General features: G+C 41.8%; 1 protein-coding gene across 10 annotated transcripts; it reads left to right on the top strand.

The window, feature by feature from the left end:
- SYCP2L (synaptonemal complex protein 2 like) lies at positions 96 to 22,654 on the top strand. 10 transcript variants are annotated; one of them, XM_021388400.1, is made up of 35 exons: positions 96 to 434; positions 731 to 818; positions 1,085 to 1,222; positions 1,330 to 1,449; positions 2,577 to 2,681; positions 3,708 to 3,732; positions 4,202 to 4,287; positions 4,411 to 4,499; positions 4,712 to 4,746; positions 5,504 to 5,646; positions 6,064 to 6,116; positions 6,452 to 6,497; positions 7,289 to 7,381; positions 7,469 to 7,529; positions 8,315 to 8,463; positions 9,258 to 9,318; positions 10,044 to 10,153; positions 10,597 to 10,675; positions 10,769 to 10,886; positions 11,489 to 11,534; positions 11,907 to 11,968; positions 12,929 to 12,977; positions 13,375 to 13,430; positions 14,181 to 14,332; positions 14,517 to 14,566; positions 15,237 to 15,327; positions 15,948 to 16,039; positions 16,196 to 16,259; positions 17,965 to 18,096; positions 18,578 to 18,699; positions 19,551 to 19,645; positions 19,794 to 19,893; positions 19,970 to 20,028; positions 20,446 to 20,515; positions 21,045 to 22,654. In XM_021388400.1, the coding sequence occupies exons 2-35, from the start codon at positions 795 to 797 to the stop codon at positions 21,102 to 21,104; spliced, it is 2,835 nt and encodes a 944-aa protein (XP_021244075.1). In that variant the 5' UTR covers positions 96 to 434; positions 731 to 794; the 3' UTR covers positions 21,105 to 22,654. The 10 variants fall into 10 exon arrangements, 9 of the variants coding, with proteins under 9 accessions (XP_021244075.1, XP_021244080.1, XP_021244077.1 ...); XM_021388402.1 differs by having other exon boundaries at positions 97 to 434; positions 11,904 to 11,968; positions 14,208 to 14,332; XM_021388399.1 differs by having other exon boundaries at positions 97 to 434; positions 11,904 to 11,968; positions 15,240 to 15,327.

Below are 23,014 nucleotides of genomic sequence, written 5' to 3'. Positions count from 1 at the left end.
GGCTCCCCACCGGGCATCGGGGGCAGATCCGCAGCCCCCGATATCACCAGAGCGGCGCGGGGTTGCTTGGGGCAGCCCTGGGGGCTGGTTTCGCTGCGGGATGAAAACTCCCTCCGAGAGAGCCATCGTAGTAATCAATGGGGTATCAGTTTATTGGGAAGTTACAGACACTGGCTTTTTAGGGGTGAAAAGCAGTCGTTGCACCTTCTGTTAAAAATAAATAAATACATTGCTTTTACGAACAGAAAGATAAAATAAAAGCGTGTATGATGCTCTGAAGACGTTGGATGCTTCGTGCTCCCGTAATGCTTTAAACGATCCCACCTGGCTGGGGGCTTTTCTCGTTCGCTCCGCTCCCCTGGGAAAAGCGGCTCCGTTTCCCTCTCAGTCGCGAAATAAAGCCGGTTTTGCGGCCTCACCGAGACGGGATGCAGGTGCGGCTTTGTGGGGTGGCTGCGATCGAGGAGGGATTTTGTTTCGGGGCTGGGGACGGGTCAGCTTCTTCTCTGGAAGCGCCGGGACCCGGAGCCCTGCGGAACGCCGACGGTCGCTCCCCCCCGGGCGGTGGGGGAGCACGGTCCGGACCGGGACGCTGTGGGGCTTCGGGCGCCCACAGGAGGTGCTGAAATTTAGGAGATAAAACGAGCCTATAGAAAAGAAGGGGAACTGAAGGCTTGTCGGGTTTTGAGCAGAAAGGTGTTTTATTTTTATTCTATTTTTTAATTTTTAGTGCTTCCTTTTAATTTTAAAGAAAGGAAAGCAGTGAAGACTGGAGTAGAGAGATAAGCAGCAACATGGCAGCCCGTGCAGAAGACTACGTAAGGAGCTTTTAAATATGTATTTACCTTTATTTTGCAAATACCTGCCTGTATATACTTAAAAGTGCATTCTCACATGGATGTGGCAGTGCTCAGAGCTGTTAGTTTTTTAATGGAAGTAGAGAAAAAGGTAATTATAGATGAAGTCTTCAATCCTTCAACTTTTTAAATAGCCTTATGGGTGTTTTCTCATTGTCAGTCCCACAGTGCTTCAAGTGCCTGCCTGTGTTAATCTCTGGTGCATTTGTTTTCCCCTGTCTCTGCAGCTTGAATCACTGCTCATTGATGCCTTTAAGGGGAAGGGGTACCAGAAGATAAGTGACCTGCTGCGAGAGAAAGAATCAGACTCGCTGCAGAAGTACAGCGAGTCTCTCTTAAGCCAGCTCGACAAAGCACTGAGAAGGGTGAATACCACAGCCTGTGTACCAGAACTGATCTTAACCACCGTGTAACTCTGCCTCTGTTACCCATGGACTGGGATGACAGAGCACGGCTCCATGTCTTTCTACAGGAGCTGGACAGGAATGACTTCCACAATGTGTCCCTGCTGCTCAAGTGTATCCAGCTCTACTTCAAGAGTGATCTCGAACAGGGGACAAGCTTGTTCATTGAGCAAGGACTTGTAGAAAAGATGAGTATAACACACTAAGCAAGTTACTAATGAGATTTAGGGTTGCTTACATCGGGGAAAAGAACTTGAAATGAGAGCTAGAACATGGCTTGTATGATTCTGCCAAAAGTATATTTTTTTCCAGATATATTTCATTGGCTGCATGAGGAAAACTTTTTTTAGCTTCCAGGCATTGCTTTCAATGCAGAAACTAATATTATGGTTGTACATATCACCTGCCTTAACAGCACTGTGATTTTGTTTTTAAGCTGACAGTGGAGGGAGAGGATGAGTTGATGAGTCACATTTGTGAAATAACAGAAATACATTCTAATTAAATTTTGAGTGCTGCACCAACATTCTATGTTAGTAATAGAACTGATGAGAAATTTGTGCTTTCATAACTTAAAAAGCTGATACACTCTCTATGCAGGTCCCCTTTCAAGCTTAATGCAACAGCTGCATTTAATCTGGAGTTGTATTTTGTCTCTAATCAGCATAGTGCTGGCATCAATTGTAGCAGAGGAGAGGCACCTGTGTCTGAGACAATGATGCCAGGCTCCGTTAGGAGGGCTGTGTCCAGGAGTCCTCAGCTCAACACACTGCACCAATGCTTTGTAATGATGGTTTTTAGGGATATGGTTGCTCAAAATTGCTTTCTAGAGGGAACATTAACCAGTTCTTGCTTGTCTGAGCTCTGTACCTCCAGTGATGTGTAGATTTGTGGCTACTCCTGAGCGTGCGATGCTGTTCAGTGTCTTGGTTAGCATATATCATAAAATACAAAATCAAAAGCTTGGAAAATCTCTTATGTTACTTCCAGAACATCTGGAGCAGGTAATTTCGTAGCAGCTATGATGCTGCAGATTAGCGTGACAAGAGGGTCTCAGGCACCAAGGGCAGGTGCCTTGGGACCAGAAAGGAGGGGAATATGGGGAGGGAAAAGTCATACAAGTGCTGCTGAGTACCATGAGACTGGCAGTGTATGCAGGTGGCTAACAAAACTCAGCTCTTTTTAACGCGGTACAGGACTGTGAAATGCAGGACTTGAGAACAGACCTGTGTGCGTATGTTTTGCTGCTGATATGTGTAGTGTAAGGCTTACTAGCTCGTCTTGCAAGACTTTAACTGATTCTCTTAATTTTTACATGGTATCTTGGTTTGAAAGAGCAAGAGCGTTTGTGATCCTCATTGACCCAACTGAAAATAGTTTTTTGATGGTACTTCTGGAAGACTTCTTTGACTCTGCATTGGTATGTACATGTATTAAGGGGAGTAGAAGGGCTGTCTTTATTATATAAGATAGCCATCATTCACAAATAGTTTTCTATCAGGGGCAAATGCTCTTGCTGAGATGGTTCTGGCTGTTTGTCTCTGTGCTGTTTGAAACAACTGATTAACTTACAAAGACTGATCTGTCATTTAGTTCTTATTTACGGTATTCATAACTTTAAACTTATTGCAGCATTCACATTCCAGTAAGGAAAATGCTCCAGATCTCACTGTCTGCACACACACTCTTGGTGTGTGTGTGAACTTCTTGTGTGTGTGCAGGCATCAGCCCAACTGGGTGTCTTTACTTACTAGAACCGTGTATGCTCTGAGTGTAAGAATTAGTTAAACTGCTTATGATTTGTTAGCTGTCTGTGGCTGTAGCTTGATTTTTTTTTTTTTTAGGAGGTGATAAAAGATATTTAAGTAAAATCAGGCTTTCTTGTTCCTCCTTGCAATTATACAAAAGGCTCCATAGATAAATTATTTGTCAGCATTTGATGCCTTTGTCTTCCTGGCCCATTACTTCTATATGTTTTCACTGTGGAGGGTAAGGTGGTGGCTTTGTGTGTTTCTTCTTGTTATCTGTTTTGGTTTTTTTCTTTTTAGTCTTTTTTTTCCAGGGACTCCAAAACTCTTCAGATACTGCCTGTAGCAATATTTATAGTTGAAGTGTGTAAGCGTAAATGGTGTTGTTACACAAGGGTGCTGCCCGTATGTGTACCAGAATGTGGTGGGATGTGGGTTTTGCAAGAATCAGAGGGTGCTGCTGAATTCCCTGGGGGAGTGGGTGCCTTGCTCCTTTGTGTTCTGTATGATGTAGGGTGACCATATGTGACACCTATACCAGGTGGCAGTGCTTTAATGGATGTGGGTGCAGCAATGTTTTAGGCTACTTCAGCCCCTGAGAGGTGTGATGGTAGGGACGTAAGCGCTTAGGCACTTCAACTACCACTGTTCTCGGGTCACTGTATGTTAATGAAGACTTCCCTTACTTTTTCCATTAGGTGATTTGCAAGTGCAGTAGTGAAGGTCGGTATTTGTTATTTTTCCATTCCTATGTCTTCTGAATCTCAGTCTCAGGAGCACATTTCTTAATGCTGTTTGAACTCTATCCTCTCTCTATTCTCCTCTTCTTCCTCCTCCTCCCTGTAACACATTCTTTAAAACCTCCTCCCAGTTTCCTTCCAGTTCATGTTCATTAATGTGTATATCAGAGCACAAAACACGTTCCTGTTTCTTGTTCATTATTTTTCATGTACTGAACAAGCTAGCTGTAGTACCTTATTTAAATGGCCATCATCAAGTGTTGCTGCAGAAAGGATGCCAACCTAGATGCCATCCCTTTGCAGACCAGTGTGGTAACTGTCCCCCATAAGCTCTGTTTAAAGCTGAATCCATAACTGGGATAGTTTTACTTAAACACCACAAACTGATGTTTCACCTTTTATGTGGATTTTATGCTCTTTGCTAGCTGTAACCTTGCAAACTCTTCTCATAGGGAAGAAGCAGCTGGTGAACTTGTTTCTACCTGAGCTAGGGCGTCTGGTGACAGAAGCAGGCATTTGCTGTGCTCTGCGGCAGGAGGTAAGACTCGTACTCTGAGAAGAAAACATAGATGAGCGAGTGTGACTGAATAAAATTGTCAGAAATAACTAACTGGCTTCTTTCTGTCCCTGCTCCATCCTCTTCCTCTGTTGGGGGAGAAAGGCTTTGAGGACTCTCAACTCCATACTCGATAGTGTCCCACGTGAGGGCAGAAAGAAACTCCAGTTGTCAGAGGAGATGTGTTTCCTTACGTAAGTGTTTCTCCAGCAATTGCTGTTGCAGGGAAAGCAGCATTCAGTTGGGCTGCAGCACTCTCTGCTTGTGTGGGTACAGATGAAATTACTGGGCTTTCCATTGTGTTTCATGTGTGATCTTTATCATAAAGTTTATGCTTCTATTTAGTCTATTAGTCTCACTTTAGTGTTTTATTTCTTCTTCGACTTGTTGCCTTCTGTTCTTTCAGGAAGGATCTTGCAAAAACGATGCTGGAGGCTGGTGGTAAGAAGTACTTAGTGGTTATTCTTATGAAGCAAGGGTTCTCTGCCTTCATCTGCTTATTTAATGCTTATTTAATGCAATTCAAATTATTTCCTTGTAGGTAGTTGATTTTTAGGGGAGGAAAATCAGATGGTAATTGAAGGAAAGAATTATCAGAAATGATTAGATTTAACAATTAATTTTGGTTTTTCTAACTAGTGTTAGTGATTCTTATTAACTAATAGGAAAAGCTGAAGTGATGTATGCAGAAATGTAATGATGTAGGTAATTACAAAATGTGCTTGCTGTTAGTCTTAAACAAAAATACCCACACAAACTTCAATCACTGATCCATGATGTGAACAAACTGCAGTTAAATGGGTTTTGTTACCTCTCAAGTCAAATCTTCATTTAGTTTTCTCCTAGTCATAACGCTTCTGGGGCAATGACTGCATCACTTTGCATGTGCTGTGATCGGAGTGTGTTGTCAACAAGGCTTTGCTCTTGTCCTCTCCCTGGTACTCAAGAACATCTCCCAGTGCAGCTGTGTGCAGTAGCTACTGGCATTCCCTGCCACCTGTGCAGGGAGGATGCCCACAGCTCACAGGGGCTGCTGTCCTTGGCTGCCTGATGCTGCCATTTGCCTGGGTAAACCCAAAGGGAGCTGAGGAATTGATTTTTTTTTTTTTTTTGGAGTATTAGTGTAAGAATAGCAGTGTTAACTCTCTGTGTTTCCAGGGGGGATGTATTTATCTTGTACTTATGTTTTGCCATGTAGATTATGACCTTCAGGTTGCCCTTTCAGAAGCACTTTGTAGGCTAACGATAAAAAAATGGAGAGATGACCTTGTTAACCACTGGTTTGAAGATAAATATCTTGCTGAAGCTTTCAAAGAGATCAAGGATAAAGAATTTGAGACGGTGAGGGTTCTTATTTTGAAAACAATGTATTTGACAAGTCTGTATAGGGGCTGATTTTATTTGAGTTCAGTCAGAATGTCCTTGTGAGAAGTTCTCAAAGAACTGATTTTATAAATATGAAATTACTTAGTTGTTTGTGAATGGTGTTTCTTTTTAACCTGGCAAATACAAAAGAGAAGAGCTCTCCTTTCTGAAGTGCTTACTTGTATGGTTTCTGTGCAGAGGCTGGCTGGCTGGTTATATGTTGGGTTGAACTCTCCATAGCAACCTGAATTTCTTTTCCCCAGTGGCTTGTAGTGTCACACTGCGTTAAAAGCTTTTAATTGGAGTAGGGGCTATAGATCTCCAATAACATATCACTTTTTCCAAAGGGAACATAACCTTATGATTTTTAATAAGATGTTATTTGTGTTGAAGGACTGCAGGAAATTTCTTAACCAACTAAATGAAAGGCTTGGGGATAAAAGAAGGTAAGCTGTGAATCAGGAAACTAAACTGTAATCCATTTGGAAACTGTTGGGGAGAGGTTGTTAATTTATGTTCCACAAAAATGATTTACATCACAGGCATGAATAATAACGTTGTTCTTAAGAAATAGGTTTTATTCATTCAAATAGTGGTTCTTTTGAAAGTTAAAATTAATGAAGACTATGTATCACTCTTTCTCTAAGCTTCTCTAAACTTCTTGAAAGTTATCAAATTTTTTAACAAGAAAATTAGTAGCCAATATTAATGACTTCAGTTTTCAGCAAGTTAGATTCTGACTGATGTTGAATGTGTCATATGGAGTCTGCTTTTCTTCCAGAGTCTATTCATTTCCTTGCCTGTCTGCTTTTGCTGATGTGAACCAGGTAAAAAAATCATAATGCTGGGCTGCATTATCTATAATGCTACTGCAGTTCAAACAGTTACTTTGTGTGTAGTATGTTTCTTCATCCAATTTTTTCATTAAAGAACTTAATTTTCCAGAGTACAGAGTGTAACTTTCCATTCCAGTTCAAAAGTTTGCTTGTTTGTCAACCAACTCCTACCTTACTGCTGCTGACTTTGCTTTTGTGTCAGCCAAATGACAGAGGCAGCACTTCTCTTCATGGTGATGACTGAAAAGAGATCTAAAATGCATGAGGAGGACTCTGATTCCCCTGGCAGGGCTCCTCCCATACTGACAGAAAACAAGATCAGTTTGATGCCCGTATAGGAGAGGTCATAGTTGCGGTTATAAATTCTCCAGATTGCTTTCTAAGTCTTCAAGTAAATGTACGTATTTGTGGCACTGTTCCTGACAGTTGTACCAAAACAAAATGAAGTCTCTAAAGAGTTTTGTTGAAAACTGGTACTGCTGCTTTGGCTTATCTCAGGTGCTCAGAAATCCAGAAGGCTTCGGAGACTTTACTTGTTGCCAACATGCAGGCATTTCCGTGAGGTATTTCCTTTCACTTAGCTGATGTACAGCCCTGTTCTGACTTGTTGGGTATGAGCAGATGAATGCTAGGCTTGCAACTTGCAGGTAGATTCCAAGTTAACTTTCTGGAAAGTATGCATGTGTATATGTAGGGCAACTTTTTTCCAATTTCATTTTGTTAAAGAAAACTGAGAATGATGTACTAGAGGAAATAGCAACACTGCTGCCGTGTTTTCCCAGGTGAAGAAGCCATCTGACGAGAAGCTAGAGAAGTTCTGGATTGACTTCAACACTGGCAGTCACAGTGTGACTTTCTACATAGACAGTACCGAGGTAAATGTAAAGCTCTGGCAACCCTGACCTAGCCTAATGCAGCAGGTGGATGCTCTATTGCTGATGTGTTGGTTTTGGTTCTCCAAGGGTGTTCTTTGGGACTCTGTGAGGCTGCAGAAAGAAGCAGTCAGCTGTTACTGTCTGAAGGGTAAGACTTGGCCACCAGCAGTATCTTCTGTTTGTCCACAAGCCTGCAAGGCAAAGGGAGCCAATGTAAAATCTCACCATCACCAAAGAGTTCCCATGCCCTCTCTTCTCTACGCTGAGTACTTTTGTCACCTTGCACCAGCACTCCCTATGCTGATTTGTGGTATGTGTTTATGTTGAAGATAGGGTTTTCAGTGGCCTTTCGCAGTGGTTGATTGACTAGTGCAAGTGAACATCTTCTCTAGCCACATCAGGCTCTACAGAAGTTCATTTTCTGAATGATGCCTGGGGAACAGCTACATTACTATTACGAGCAGAAGCAAAACAGTGACTGAATGTGTGCCAGACATGTGGAACCACCAGTGCTTCTCTGAGCCTCACCGGGCTCCTGTGTGTGTAGGTGACTCTTCCATGCTGTGTCCTGCAGTGGCAGTGGAGCTATGAGGAAGAAAGTTCTGCTTGTGCCATGGATTTATTATGCTTTCCACTTGGCATGATCTGCAAGACCCTACTTGCAGTAAGGCTCTGTAAGTTGCTGAGGTGGCAGGGCAGCAGGTTGTTCCTTGCACCCAGTCAGGGTGTGTCCAGGGGGCTCATCTGTAGATATCAGGGTAATGGATGCATAATCATCTGGACTCAATGAGAAAGAAATGGATGAGCAATGTGACTGGAAATGCCATGGGCGAGGTGTGAAAGAAACCGCCTGAAAATTAACAAAAAAAGTCTTTAGGATGATAGACTGAATGTCTTGCTCGAAAAGAGATTTAACTTCTGTTTTCCCCACAGAGCATGGTGGAGAAAAGGTAGTCAAAATTTACATGAAGATACCCGCTACTCTTAACAAAACAGAAGCAACAAAAATCAAGCTACATTTCAGTGCTGAGTATGAAATCTTAAATATACTTAAAGAAGTCCTTGGAGATGAAAAAATGATGGTAAGCTCTTAGCATTAAGTTTCTCCTTTTCTAAACTGTGCTTTACTGATATACACTTGGCAAAAACATCCAGTGGCTTTTTTCCTATCTGTTCATTATATATTTTTCTTCCCCTTGAGATTTTGTCATTCTCAATATATTCTTCTCTTTGGCCTGAAAGAGATAGTAGGCACTTCAGAGGGAAAAAAAAAAAAAGCTTCTAGGGACTCTAATTTCAGCTTTAGAAGCTGGAATGGTTAAACTGTCTTATTAGTAAGTTGATTGATACGATTACTTCTGCTGAGTTTTTGAAGCAGGTAATAAAGCCTGTTGCACTTAATTGCCTTGCTTGAACTGAACTGTGAACAAGTTCTCACTCATTTGAAATATTGCACAGGTTGAACAAATTGTGACACAAGAACCTGGTGAAAAGAGAAACTACAAGGCATAGACTGACTTTGTAGATACTTCTTTTAATCTAAACAGTAGAGATATTTTTAAAAGGCTCATTTTTAGAATAAGATAATGGAAGAACATGGGAGGGTGGTTTTTTGTTATTTATCAATTTGGTAATTTCTAATACATTTAATTCATCTGCAGACCACGGGACCCGTGGAAAACCTTATGTCAGAATAGATAGTCACAGTATAGTGGCAGGAGATCAGGCATTTCCAAATGGCCAGCTTGGCTAGCATCCAGTGATTTGCCGCTGGTGATTAACAGATGTTAATTATGCTATGAAGTAGCTAACTGAATTAGATAAGGACTCTAATTCTTTAAGGTCATTTCACATAAGATTTCCTTCACACTAACAGACAAATGTGGATGAAGAGGAGTCCATCCATACTGAGAAGCAAACAAGGCAGGATGAAGAAGGTGATCTTGTTTTGTCATTAGTTTATGGAATTTGGTTGTTCAATTTTAGAATGAGTATCTTTACTCACAGTCCACTGCTTGCAATTAGCCACATTAAAAAAAAAAAAAAAAAAGGCAGGGCAACAACTCATGGAGACTGGATCTGTGCACTGGCAGCTACAGTGTGTTTCAGATTTCTTCAGATGAATACCCAAAAGAGCTACTTCTAGCTGTAGATACAGGACAGCAATAACTTCATTAGTCCTTCACATTTCCCTCCATTTACAACCCAAAATAAGCTGTAATGAAAGTCCTCCATATACTGAAGGCACGGGTGAGGAAACTATTTCATCAGGTGCAAGGTGGGCACTACTCAAAGCAATCAAGCAGTACAAAGGGTAGAATGTAGTTTATCTGTAGATAAACAGCCTTTGTAGTGTCTTTTGGAGAATCTAACACAGTGAAACAGATGGTGGAGAATCTAGTCTGGCTGTGCCATGTGTTGCAGAGTTAATGGTCAAGGTAGCAATTGCACATCTTCATATGTGATGGGGATGCTGATTTATTAAGGTTTCAATTATGCACTTGGTAACTTAGGGTTGTTTAATGTTTTTGTTTTACTAAGCTTGATATTCAGATGTTTGCGTCTAATAATTTGTACTGTTACACTTTTATGTATGTGCCTAAGAACAGTGAGGTGTGTGTCTAAATATCATGAAGTTATTCTCATCCTGATTGTTCTGCAGTGACATCTCAGTCCAGTGATCTACAGAAGGGGAAAGATCCTGAAAACGTGGACCCCACACCAGAAAACTTGCTCTCACAACACAATGAGCAGTTAGCGGGCACTGTAGCAGTGAGTGTTTGGTGTATGGCGAAGTAATCTTTCTGTCCTCTCTTTCTTCTCCTCCAGTCTTTCACAGGTGTCGTTAAAACCTTCTTTCCAGGAAACCTAGTTTGTACTTAGACCTGACCTATTTTTAAACTCTACCTTTCTCATATCAGTGGAGGTCAGCCTAAATACTTGTCCCCAGATCTGAAATATTGTCAAAATGCTTTAAAAACAACAATGAAACAACTTTCCTGTCTTTCAGGATGATGGTGGAATGATCTTAGTGTGGTTCTCATAGTATCACTCAAACGTAACTCAGAGATTTTTATGTGACTAGCAATGATCATGTAGCTACTACTGCTGCAGGCTGGCATGGAAAATCTGATCTTGTAAAACAAACAAACACAGAAAGCCCCATTTCTGTATTAGTCATTAATATGCTCTGTTGATGGTGTCATGTCTCCAAGCAGAAAACATCTAACTCTGATGTCACCATGACTGCAGTGAACCAGCAGTCTGACCTGGATGAAGCTGACCAAGGCTCAGGTCAGACATGGCTCTCTTCAATTCCTTAAGTGTGACCCAGTTAAGTGTTACCTGGGTGACATGGTGAAGGTTCTGCTTTTGTGGGCCTTCCAGTGAAAGCAGGCAAACAAAAAAGTTTACAAGTAGCTCCAGAGGGTGAAGCTGTAGTTTCCTTGCCTCCTTCAGCAAACAAGTCCAAAACACTATCTCCAAGGATGGATGCTAAGCCTAGGTAAGTGTCTTTCAGACGAGAAGCTGAAAGGTGTTGGCTTTCCCCCTCCTTCCCCCCCCCCCTTACCTTGGACTTAAATGCATGTGATTATGAGGTTCATTTCTTCAGTTATGAAATGAAGAAAATGGAAACTGCTTTGCCACCCTGGTTGCAAGGTGATGCTACCTCTCATGCCTGATTTGCTTAAAATGCAATATAAGCGTACGCCTGTATTACACAGATGGCTTAATTTCTGTTGTGTGCTCAGCTCATCAACTTATACATAGCTATATATATACATATGTATATCAACAAACACATAGCTATTTGTAATAAGGACTATGATTTTGTGAAAGATCATGTGAAATTGTGTCCACCTTGGCATTACTGATACCTTTTTTCAGAGCTGGGGCAGGGGGGGAAACAACTATAACAGTGTTATAGTTGATGAGTTGCTCTACCTTAGAGCTACTGGTTAGCTTTTCTCCCTACATACATCCTAACCCACTGCTTTAAGGCTTATTGGTATGAGTTCCTTTCCTCTTAGTACATCATGAGTGGACTATCTGGGCTTTTAAAATACTGTCCCCTCAACAGTGTGTTCCCTCATGTATCCTCCACAGTGAGAAGCCTCAGGAAGACAAACCCATGGAAGCATCAACACCCAAGGTACATTTCCCTTGATACTCACCTGAGTGAAGACACAAGAGGCAAGAGAAGAGACACTCTGGTGGCCTTCCTACCACGTTTATGAAATATATATATTTAAACTGAAAGTTCAGAGGTTTTGGTAATAATTAGCCCCTGCACAATGAGTTCAAAGCTTCTAAACTATTTCTTTTATACCCTTGATGCCCTGTCCCCCTGATTCCAGCATCAGAACTCCCATGCTTTCTGGTAGGAATGAACTACGTAGCTACAGCTAGACTGTTGCTATGACAGGAAGATTGTTGTTCCCTGATCATCCTATCAGACTTTAGGATGAATATATGGTTTTGCATATTGCAGTTTTTGATCTCATAACTCTTTTGTTTTCAGAAGGTCAGTACCTTGGAAAGGAGAACCAGAATAAAAGGCTTGGTCAAGCAGAAGACTGGAGGCAGGTATGGTGCAAGCACACAGTGGGATCTGGTGTCCCAGGTGGTTTTATCTCATTTATAGCTGTAATGGAATGGAACATGGCTGTCTTACAGGGTCCCAGTTGTTTGGTATCTCACATCCTGGAGCACTGAGATGGCTTTTTCTCCCTGCTGTGGTTTTGGTTGCCCAAATGTTTGGCTTTGGTGTGTGTCCTGGGTTAGTCTAGTGATTCTTAGCGTACAAGATGTGCTTAGATGAATTTTTTGATTGATTGTAGATAAGAATGGAAAACTTCAGCACGGAATATCACCATTACTACGCTGTCTGCATTTTAAGATCAAGTAACTTGGTGCTCCACTTGAGAAAGCAGGAGTGAGAGAGTATCAGGCTGGAATGGAGAAATGTCTTTAGTATGGTTGTTCTGCTCCCTCTAGTGCTTAATCTGAAAATGAACATTTCTTCTTTCCAGTAGGAAGTTTTACTGAGAAGTGCATAACTCTTTATTCTTTCTATCCTTTTGCTTGTGAGAAAAGTAAAGTATGCTGTGTGTTGAGAATTAATTGTGGGACTTTTAAAAGTAGTTGATATTTGGTGAAAGAAAGAAAAATACCCTTCATTTCAAGTAATTAAGGGCATGAAAACAAAACTTAGATGCATGCAAAAAAGTGATTAGAGAACAAATGTTTAAATTAAAACTCCCAAAAGGGAATTAAATTTTTTTTCTTGAATGCTTCTGAACTCATCTTTCATTCTTGATTTTTTTTTTTCTCCTTCTGAGTGCTAAGGAAGGAACAAATTATATATGTGTGTCTATTTTAGAGGCTGTAAGAACACTGTATTTAGACATATGACATCTATTTATGAACTTTGTTAAATAGTAAACACTCATGGTTTATTCCCCCTCCTTCAGTACTTCTCAGTGCCTTTGGGTGACTGCTCATGGTAGCCTGCCAACAACACATGCGTGCTGTTTTGTCTTGCAGGAAGGACTCCTATGACTTTGAGGTCTCAGACTCTGCGAGTCATGAGCAGGTAAAGTTGGGGTAGCTTTTAGGGGCTGATCTGAGGTCACAGTTCAGCAACCACTAGAGAGCAGAGGTGTGTAGTGGGGAAATATCTTTGATCACAGGTGTGCAGCAAGGGTGGGCGTGCTCACTAGGAAAGCAGGAAGCTTGTATTTTTCCGTGGTGTTATACTTGAAGGAATGGTTTTCAGCAGTGGGGAGAATTTCTGCTACAATCTGGACACTGTCCAGTCCTCACTGCTACCACTGGGTGTCAGCATGAAATCTTGCTATGTGGTACGCTGCCTGATGTCCTGACAGCTCCATCTAAAGTCTGTCTGGGTAGAGGTGCTCTAATTTTGGAGGCTATTTTACAGAATAAATAAACTTTAAAACCAGTGTGTGTGTTTGGTTCTTTCTTATTAGGTTTCTGAAGCCAAAGGGAAGGTTCTTGGCAAGAAAAATTCTTCACAAAATCAGAGGTACAGGAGCACCATCCATAAAACACTTGCTTGGAGTAAGAACAGTTCATTGCGTTAGTTAAACTGTTTTAAGATTAAGAAGGCTGTGTTATGTTTCCAAAGCAATAGCTCTTTACTTAGCTAACATAGTATCTGTGAATGCTGGATGCTGCCAGCAGCAACATTTAAAGATAATCTGAAAATGTGTAAGTTACTAAAGAGAAAAATTACTCTTGCCGACTTTGACAACAATAAGACTTGAGCTCTTAAACTGGTTTACCTTTAGAAAAATACTGAAGCCCTCTGCCTTTCATTTAGGTACTAAATTTTGCATATTCCCAAATTGTTACTTTCAGAAACCAGCTGAAGAAGAGAAACCTGGCAATAGAAATGCTGAGTTCTAATTTTTAATTTACCTTACTATTAACCTACGTTTTTGTAATTGATGAGGTACTGTTTAATTTGTTAATAGTGCAGTTGATAAACTAACTAGTAGTAGCTGTGCATGAATAACTTGCTGGTCTCCTAGCACATCCTGTTGTTGCTGTGTAGCTGTGAGAGGAGGCAGGAGGATGCTCTAAGCCCTGTACTGGCAAAGGGCAAGCGTCTGCCCCTAGGTGTTTTTATGCAGCTTGAAATCTTCAGGTATTGCATTGTGGGGAGGAAGAAATAGGATAATTTCCAGTAGAGGAAAGGAATGGCTGGTGAGCTTTCTGGGGATGGGCAGAGGGAGCTGGCTGAGCAGGACTCCTAATGATGTCTTTGTCTTAGTTATAAGAAGCATCTCTTCTCTGAAAGCAATAATGAAAAAACAAGCAACAGTGAGAGTGAAAAAAGCTGGATCCTCAACTCCCAGAAAGAGCCTCTGCCAAAATCTTTCAACTACACACGAAAAAGGCGCAGAGTGAGAAGAAAATTAAAAGGTAGGCTTGGTTCATGTCATGCACGGTGAGCAGGTAACTGCAGGTGAGGAAGTGGCTGGTGGATACTTGTGGAGGAGGATTCCTTTTCTTTCCCCTGTAGCTGGCATTTTTAGCCATGGTGCAGACCAATGGAGATGGCTCCCAGTTGCATTGCTGTTAACCAAGTAAACCTTTCTCTCTGCAGTACTTCCCGTGTCATCCCCAAGCAGCAGCAATGAAAACCAGGTGGAGGAGGTGAGGAGCTGTCATGCTTAGATTTAAAAACAGTATCTACGTAAAACGTGAACAAATGAGTGGGAGTCAATATGTTGGGATCATCTTCTCAAGCGCTGTAATCAAGAAATGTCCATTAGATGTTGCTGACACTGTTGGCCCACTGGAGTCTGAGGATATAAGAAGTTCTCTGCTTCCAGCTATAGCTTCTGGAAAGCTAGCCACGGGTTATGCTGACAGGCAGCAAGTGGACCAGACATACGTAAAGCACAATAAAATATAGTTGAGCCATGCTAGGCTGTTCCAGTGCCCGGCTGTTAGGTGCTGTGTGTCAAATGTATTGAAAAAGGCCCACCTGAACACAGCAAGTACAGGAGAAGTCTCAGTAAAACTGGAAGCTGCACTGAAGATTTTAATCTTCCCCTGAAAACATTTCTATTTTCTCTTGACTGAAAATGCTTTGATTCTGCTGCTGAAAAATTTAATCCACTATACAACTCTACTGGCTAAATGCAGGACTTTAGCGTGCAGATAAATTCAGGGCACAGCATTGAAGAGAACTATCAGTTTGTGTTTGACATATATCAAAGTCTCTGCTCTTATAAACTTTCAAAAATCAGTCCACTCTCCCAAAAAAACCCTTCTTGGACTGCTTAAAGAAAATGTATACTGAGACTTGGTTTTGTTTTAGCAGGGAGCAGCAAGACAAAAAGATAAAGTGTCAAGGAAAAAAAGCACATCCACCTCCAAGGGCGACGATTTACCTACAGTGGATCTTTCTGGTATTTCTTTTTATACTGTTGTCCAGTGTATTAGAAAGTATTTTATTTTGCCTTTTTTCTTCATGTTTTCCTCAGAAACGTTCTGCCTGGTGACGTTTCCTGTAGTGGCTGCAAGGCGTGGGTATTGTTTGTAGGTGAAGCCCCTTGAGCAGAGAGAGCTACTTTACCCTATGCAAGCTGCTCTGCTACCTGTACTTAAATGTCCAAGTATTGTTTTATAGAAAAAAAAAAGATAGCTCTCCTCAAGCATTATATTTTAAGACTTAAAAAAAAAATCAAGTGTAGGTATTAACAGAAAAGTTGCCTATAAATTGGCGTTTTCTTCTGTGTAAAACAAGTACTGAATGCAGGCAGACTGTGGCTTTTATTTCAAGTTTGTACGAACAAGGTTGAGCTTTCTTCTCCATTCTGCAGTGCTGATTAACTTCAAAAAAAAATTATTTTAATGGTAGTTTTTGTACGTGGTAAAACAACTGATGCTCGTGGTAAAGATGCACACAGTGTTTATGCTGGTACACGTGGAGCTCCACCTGTGAAGTATGAATGGTGTTGCCCATACATCATGGTGAATCTGGTCACAGGCAGGAGAGGCTGAATCCTTTGGTTACCTTCTCACACAGGTGAGGTGCCATCGGAGGAGCCCAAAAGCACATGGCAGCCATCGGACGTGCCTATGGAGGAGCACTCTGGTGTAGAGGAGAAGGCTACACAGGTTCTGTATGCGGTGCTTGATCTTTCCCCAACCTGCCTTCAGCCTGCTTCTGATCTGCAAGCCATCTATGTATTACGATGCTTTGCTTCACCTGCAGCCCCGGCAGCTTCCCTGCATGCTGGGTGCCACCTTATTTTCTTTTCCATCTCTCCTTAGAAGTTTCACAATGTGTCTGGTGAAGAGACAAGAGAAGAAGAAAGCTTTAAGCGGAAGGACTCAGGTATGTTGGTCTCAATGTGGGAGAGCTGGTTAAAAGGCAAAAAGGGATGTTGAAGGAATTGTCGATTTCTTTCAAAGGTCAATAAGCACTGAGATTCTTTGATATTTAAAGGATGCTTTTTGTACAACAAATAGTTCCAATTTCTCTGTTTTTAATATTGTGATAGGCTATGGCAAGATGCTTTTTATATAAATTCCTAAATTTGTCACTAACTCTTGAAGGTCTTTTCCAACCAAGATGAGTCTATAACTCTTAAATCCTTGCTTTGATCACAGAGGAACTACTAGTGTAGCTGGTCAGAGCTTGGAGACTCACAGACTAGTGACCTGGGAGTAAATATGTGATATAAGAAGGAACCCCAAATCTGGTTTTTAATGATTTGGAGGAGCAGTGCAACTGTAATTTAAAAACAGACAACGCTTCTGAAAGCTGTTGACTTGCTTTTTACGTAATGATGACCTATGTTTATATTATCATGAAGCACTTGGCAAATGGTGACTTGCACTGACGCTTACCAAAGTTGCAGCCTTTCTAGGTGATGATGGCATGTAATGACTTGAAGTGAAACTGAACTTGCATGGACTAACTCAAAACTGCTGCACAATGTCTTTGTTTTTGGAAACAACTGAACATCATGGAAGACAAGCAGCGATGGGCTGTCTTCTTCCTATTACTCCTGATGCAGCTCTGAGAGACTGTTTTAGAGTTATTGTTAGGAATATGATCTGAGTCACTGAAGTGTAAATTTTGGACAAAAGCACTCTCTCATGGGGTGGCTATGTTCATATTCCCTGTATGTCTCCTACTTGTCTAGCGCTTGTAGAGTATACCTTCACTGCATCGATGCCTCCACATAAGTTTGGGGGAATAAAGCTTCTGAAAGGTAGTTTTCAAGCACTGTTTACTGTACAGTCTTATGGTTGGAGAAGAGCTGATGGTATATAAAGGCAGAAGTAGGGTTCTGTTCAGAAATGCCAGGTCTTGTATGTATTCAGATACAATCACAGACCCCGTGAATCCTAAACCTACCCTCTGCTGCTGCAGCATGCTCCTCATGTCCTCAGTGTCCCCTCATCATGGGCCCCACCACCTTCCTGAGCCCTGTGGAGGCTCCATAAGGTTCAACCACAGGTGCCTTACTTAGCTCAGAGAAATGCAGCAGAAAAGTCACCCCTTACTCTGAATGTGCAAGTTTGACTTAAATACAGGCTGCCGCTTCCAGCTGTGTTCCCAAGGGTGTTCTTAGGCTAAAAGCAATTGTACAGAAGGTTTTGAAGATCTGGAAGAAGAAACTGTTATGGGTGTGTTTAGTCTTTCTTTTTTAAGTGGCAGATGAAATTGCTTAGAAACAACCGAACGTAAACAGATTGTGAGCTTGGGCTGGAAAACAGAAGAGAAAGAAGCTGGAGTTTTTTATTCTTGGCTAGAATTGGGGGGACAAGAAATGAACTAATCTCTGAGATAGAGATACAGTAGTTTTCCAGGTAGCTGCATAGTACAGTCTAGTTGACTGCTTCTGCAAGGGGAGAAGACTTACTGGGCGAGTCTTGTGTTCTGTCCTGTGAAAGTGTGATGCCAGACACTAGAATGAAGTTGCCTGCCTTTCTGCAGGATTGGTAATTCCATAAGTGTTTTTTGCTTGTGTAGCTGGGAGGCGCTGCTACCTGCCTCCTGCTAAAGAACAGGAGAATTGTTCTCTTCCTAGATGCATTAAGTGGCACTGTTGTGAAGAAGCCCAGGTTTTTCAGTTGGGAAACAAAGCACTTGTCCTCCAAGTCTCCCTTTAAGTCAAAGAAACTTCTGGACTCAGTTGAGAAGGAAGAGGAGATCAAAGAAGGTAAAGCCACATTGGCACCTAAGGTGAAGCACTGAAATGTTTTCAGCTTCTTTTTATTGGTAGACATCAGAGTCACATAGAAGCTTGTGGGGAGAGAGAGGTCTGGAGGGAGGATATCCTCTCCAAAAGTCAGTGTAGCAGAAGGCCCGTCTTATGGTATGCTCATTGGATGTCACATTTGGAAGTGTGAATAAGGAAATCTGGGGTTCCTAAACACCATCCTCTCAGGTAGTAGTGCTTTTTAGTCTTTCTGAATAGCGATTGCCAAGAGCTATTAAATAACTTTTTTAAAGAAACATTCAGATAACGGACAAAGTGCAGTTACTGGATAACTGACCTCTGTCGTCTCGTGTTGTTATCTGTAAACATGCTGCTTCATGATAATGAACATTGCTGTTTACATCTCCCTGCAGTATCACAGGGGTTTGTTTCCCACAAGGCCTCCCAGCATGGTACTAACCAGGCACGCACTTTCTCGTAGGTCAGGAAATAGTTGATGTGAATGGTGCGTTTTTTCCCAAGATACAGCATGAAGATATTGGTGATTCAGGAGTGATTGCTGTATTTGAAAGCTTTACCAACCAGCTAAAGCAACTGTTCTGGGTAACTTGCACTTTCTTAACACATATGCCTTGGGTGGTGTTTTGGCTGCAGTATCTGTTAGCCTGAAGCTCTTTGAGCACTTTCAATAGTCCTTGTTCTCTCAGAAATGCTACAGGAAGGGTAAGGAGTGACTGGTAAAGGAAACTTTAATCAGATTTGTTCTTTTTTTCTCATTTCTATGCTGGAAATTTTTTTTTTTGAGGCACTTCACATATTTGTGTTAGAGAAAAAGAATCAAAGTTTTTGTTAACCATTCTGAGTTTCTCTTCAGTGCGTCTAAATCAGAGATGTAAGTAGTCACCCTCATGGGCAAATATCAGAAATATAAAAGCTTTGTTTTAGAGCACAGCGCTCTTAAGCTCAGCATAAAAGCTCCTTAGGTTTCTCCTAATGAAAAACAGAAAGCAATGTGGACTGCACCTGATCACTGAAACACATGTAGATCCAATAGGGGCATGCCGGTATCTTCCAGACCAGTGTTTTGTAGCGGTGGTGGTTTCTCAGTATATGTGTGCTGCATATTGTTGGTTCACTCAGCATTATGGACATACTGGAGATGCAGCGTGGGGGACCAACTGTTACTGTCAGTTTAGCTGTAATGAGTAATGGTGGCACAAAACCAAGTTTAGTATGCAGGGATGTTATCAGAAAATCTTGTTATAAAGCTTTCAACAAACCAGGCTCTCAGCCTGTCAGATTTATACTGGATTGATACTTTGTCTCATGCAACAATCTTTTTTTGTATTTTTTTTTTAATGTCAGTGTGTATTCAGAGAAATGCTTTGCAAACTGGGTTTTTAGGTCTGGGGTTGTACCATGTGCCTGCTCCTAATGGTGTGTCCTGTGGTCAGTCCAGGTACAAAGAGATGGAGATGTCTGCACAGAACACACTGAGGACTTCTGAGAGGAACGTTTCTGCTCTGCTGAAAGAGATTCACCAGTGCAGGTGAATTGTCTGCTGGCTGGAAGCATCTTCAGCTCCACAACAACTCTGATTTATTACAAAGAAATGCCTCTTTGTAAAGGCAGGGTGTCCACCACTTTGCACTCTTGCACCCTGAAGTATTGAATTTGTCTCTGTTTTCCATCGCTAGACTGAACAAGCTGGAAACCTTCAAGAAGATTGTTGTGGAGGAGCTTGCCAGCCTTGAGAAAGATACTGAAATCTTGAGGAACATGGAGAAAGACGCTGTGGTGTGTACCATTCCTCTTGTGCCAGCTCCTGGGCACCCCTTCCAAATTAATGGGGTTTTCTTTGGGCTCTTCTTAGGATTTCTGGAGCACGCAGTTGCACAAACTGAATTCTTTCTGCAACCAGCAGAAGAAAAGGTATGCATGTGCCAGTTGTCCAACCTGCTCACAGGTCCTCTGGTTAGCCTGAAGGTGTTGTGGCACCTCCACTTGGTGTGTATTGACAGAACCTTTGCAGCCCCAAGGGGTGGGCTAAACTGCGGCTAGGACTCAGTGAGGGACTCTGCTTGGGAGGTTGTGCATGATGGGCATGCACCTCAAAAGGGTGAGGTCTGGAATGGGATGCACATCATCTCAATACAAGGATCAAAGCAGGTGATGCTTTTCTGTGTAAAAAAATAAAAATAAATTAAAAAATGCTGATGGGTACCAATGCTGGGTACAAAGCTGCAAAAAGGATAATCCTAAGGTTTGTTTTTATTGGTAAATATCACTCTTATCAATAACCACTAGGTGCCTCACAGACCAATTCATCTCAGCTTACTTTCCCCACAGAATTCAGTCTGTTGACTCAGCCCTGGGTGAGACAGCTGAGAGTTTTGCCAGTACAATCGTGAACACCACAGTAGGTGCCATTTTTGTTCAAAACTGAATGTTAAATTGCGCAGAGAATGTTCTTTTTGGTTCTGTTATGATTGGTTTAATTGGGGAAATGGTAGGGAAAGCGAAGTGGCCAAAAATCATTTGCCTAAGGGAGAAGATAAGGACAAAGACCATCATGTGGAAATACTTCTCCTGGGTACATACCTGAGGTATTACTCTGTCCAGGGGTTGATTTTGATGTTGTTAGGGACCCTTGTAGCTAGTTATGGAGAAGTTTCCTTTATGAGTACTGAACTACTCAGGATATGGGGATACAGAATGGCCACTGGTGAAGGGACTAGAAGAACAGCAATCACATAAGGAATCAGTGAGGAGATTACAATTGCACCACAGGAACTGCTCATCCTGCAGCACCTTGTTCCAGGCTGGGTATTAGACAATTAAAAGCTGAATTTAAGTACTCGTCTCTCTGCAACCTTTGTATCTTTCATGACATACAAATTTGTGTAAACTTATTGAAATGTTTTTCTTACCTTTTTTCTCCCCTACAGCACAATCCCTCAACGAAGGCTGCAGTAGAGAACAATGTATTTGTTGTTCCTTCTGACTAGCAGCCCTTTGAATTCACTGGAGATCCCAACGTTTGAAAATGCCTGTGGAGATGTTAGTCTATTTTAAATGGAAAGAAAAATGAGGAGAGGGAAAGTAACATTGATAATGAGCTTTTTTGTTGTTGTTTTGTTTAAAAACAGCATATGCTGGTTGAATTGTTTGGTTTTGCCCTGTGTCCAAAACATCGTTCCTGCGGAATTGTAAGATAGATTCATTAAATATCAAAGAAATAGAAAATGAAGTATAGTGACTTAGCCAACAAACTGATGCATATTGGCCACTCAGCTCTGGATTGTAGAGAGGAAAGCATGAAGGGATCTACTGGATGCTGGCTTCGTTCCTGATGGCATTCTGCAGACTAGAGGGCAAGAAACTTGGAGTGTTGCAGGTATAAAGGCAAGTGAAACTGGAGGAATTATTTTTAAACCAGTAATTTTTGTTTGCTGTACTTCGTACTCTCCTGGAAGCTAATGTTAGAATTAGATATGTAAAACCAGAGGTCTCTTGAAAATGAGCAGCAGATAAACTGTGTTATTTAACATCGTCCTTTCTTCCAGCAAGTTAGTTTCCTAAACTGCAGTTGCTCTTCACAAGCTGCATTTAATGCTGTGACAAACTTCACCCGTGCTGCTGCATCTCAATGAATGCGTGGGAATGTGGCATGATTCCAAGCTCTGTTCCTACCTACTTGCCTTGTAAAACAGACCTCAGATTGCTGTGTGAGTTGGAGTCAAGGGAATCTCCCCTGCATGCGTTGTGCCTGCATGGCAGAAGTCCAGCTCAGCCAGGGTTGTTTCATCACTGACAGCCTTCAGGTAGCTGAGCCTGTTCCCTCTCAAAAAGACTGTGCAGTGTCATGCCTGAATTGAGAACTGTGAAAATCCAGAACCACTGTTCTGCCTTCTGCTATTTGTAATGTGCGAAAGACTGGAGCTGCTCTTTTGTGACTGTTGGCCTCACCCTCATTTAGTTGAGGGCTGTCCTTGGTTACCTGACTATGCTGCATTCTTCTGCTGCCCTGTAGGGTCTCTGCAGCAGTCACTGAAACTCCGCTTGTAACCTGTGACCCTGGACACATGCCCCCCTCATTTGAGACAGATGTTGCCTTGGCTGGCTTAGGCTTGCTCACCTCCTCCTACAGCACGCTCATTGCCCAAAGGGAAGGTTTCTCACTGGAATCAGTGAGACATGAGGGCTCTCTCTGACTTAGGGATCCTTTTCTTTTTCCTCCTTAAACAAGAATGGTTGGCCATCCATTTCTGAGATGATTTTTGGTGGTTTTACTGCTCTCCAAGTTGCAGCCAAGCATTTAAGTCTTGTGAACACAAAGGAGTAGACCTTACAGTCCTGTTTTGCTACATCTCCCCACTGTTGGTGGGTGGTGATAGAATACCCTTTTCGCATCTCTTATGACTGTAAAAATAAATAAATAGGCACGTTTCTCATGTAATTATCTGTGGTAAGGCATTTAGAGGAATAAACTGATGTGTAGTATATTTCTTGTTGAATCCCTGTGTAATCTGAATAAAATGTTTGGAAGGTGTGTTAAGCAGCTCAGGTGCCTTGGATAAAGGAGAAATCAGCCTCTTTCACTGAAGCATGCATACAACAATGGTAATTTTTATTGCTTTTAACTGTTTTATTGGAAAAATCTGAACCCTAAAAGGCTGCTTTCCTTGATGGGATGGGAGAGTGGAAAGAGCTGCCATATGGCTTAGATGACTCTTTCCCCCACGCTTTTTTCTATCCTCTCATATAAAATTTATTACCTATTGAGTAGCTTAGCAAGTTCAGCCTAGCAAGGGAGGGTGTGCTGGAGGCTTTGGTCTTTTCCAATGGTCTTCATGTTTGTGCCAGTAGCAGATGCAGGCATAGACAACATCTGGGTCAGGAATGGCCTCCTGTACTT

Source organism: Numida meleagris, chromosome 2, assembly GCF_002078875.1.
Source record: "Numida meleagris isolate 19003 breed g44 Domestic line chromosome 2, NumMel1.0, whole genome shotgun sequence".
Classification (NCBI taxonomy): Eukaryota; Metazoa; Chordata; class Aves; order Galliformes; family Numididae; genus Numida; species Numida meleagris.
This window is presented reverse-complemented; position numbering and strand designations above follow the sequence as displayed.

What these genes read in the sequence shown, in the direction of transcription:
- SYCP2L (XM_021388396.1), top strand. Translation starts at nt 795, where the DNA reads ATGGCAGCCCGTGCAGAAGACTAC. An exon ending in GCTGTGCTCTGCGGCAGGAG is followed by an intron (nt 4,288 to 4,410) that starts GTAAGACTCGTA and finishes TGGGGGAGAAAG; the next exon opens with GCTTTGAGGACTCTCAACTC. An exon ending in AGGATGGATGCTAAGCCTAG is followed by an intron (nt 10,887 to 11,488) that starts GTAAGTGTCTTT and finishes TATCCTCCACAG; the next exon opens with TGAGAAGCCTCAGGAAGACA.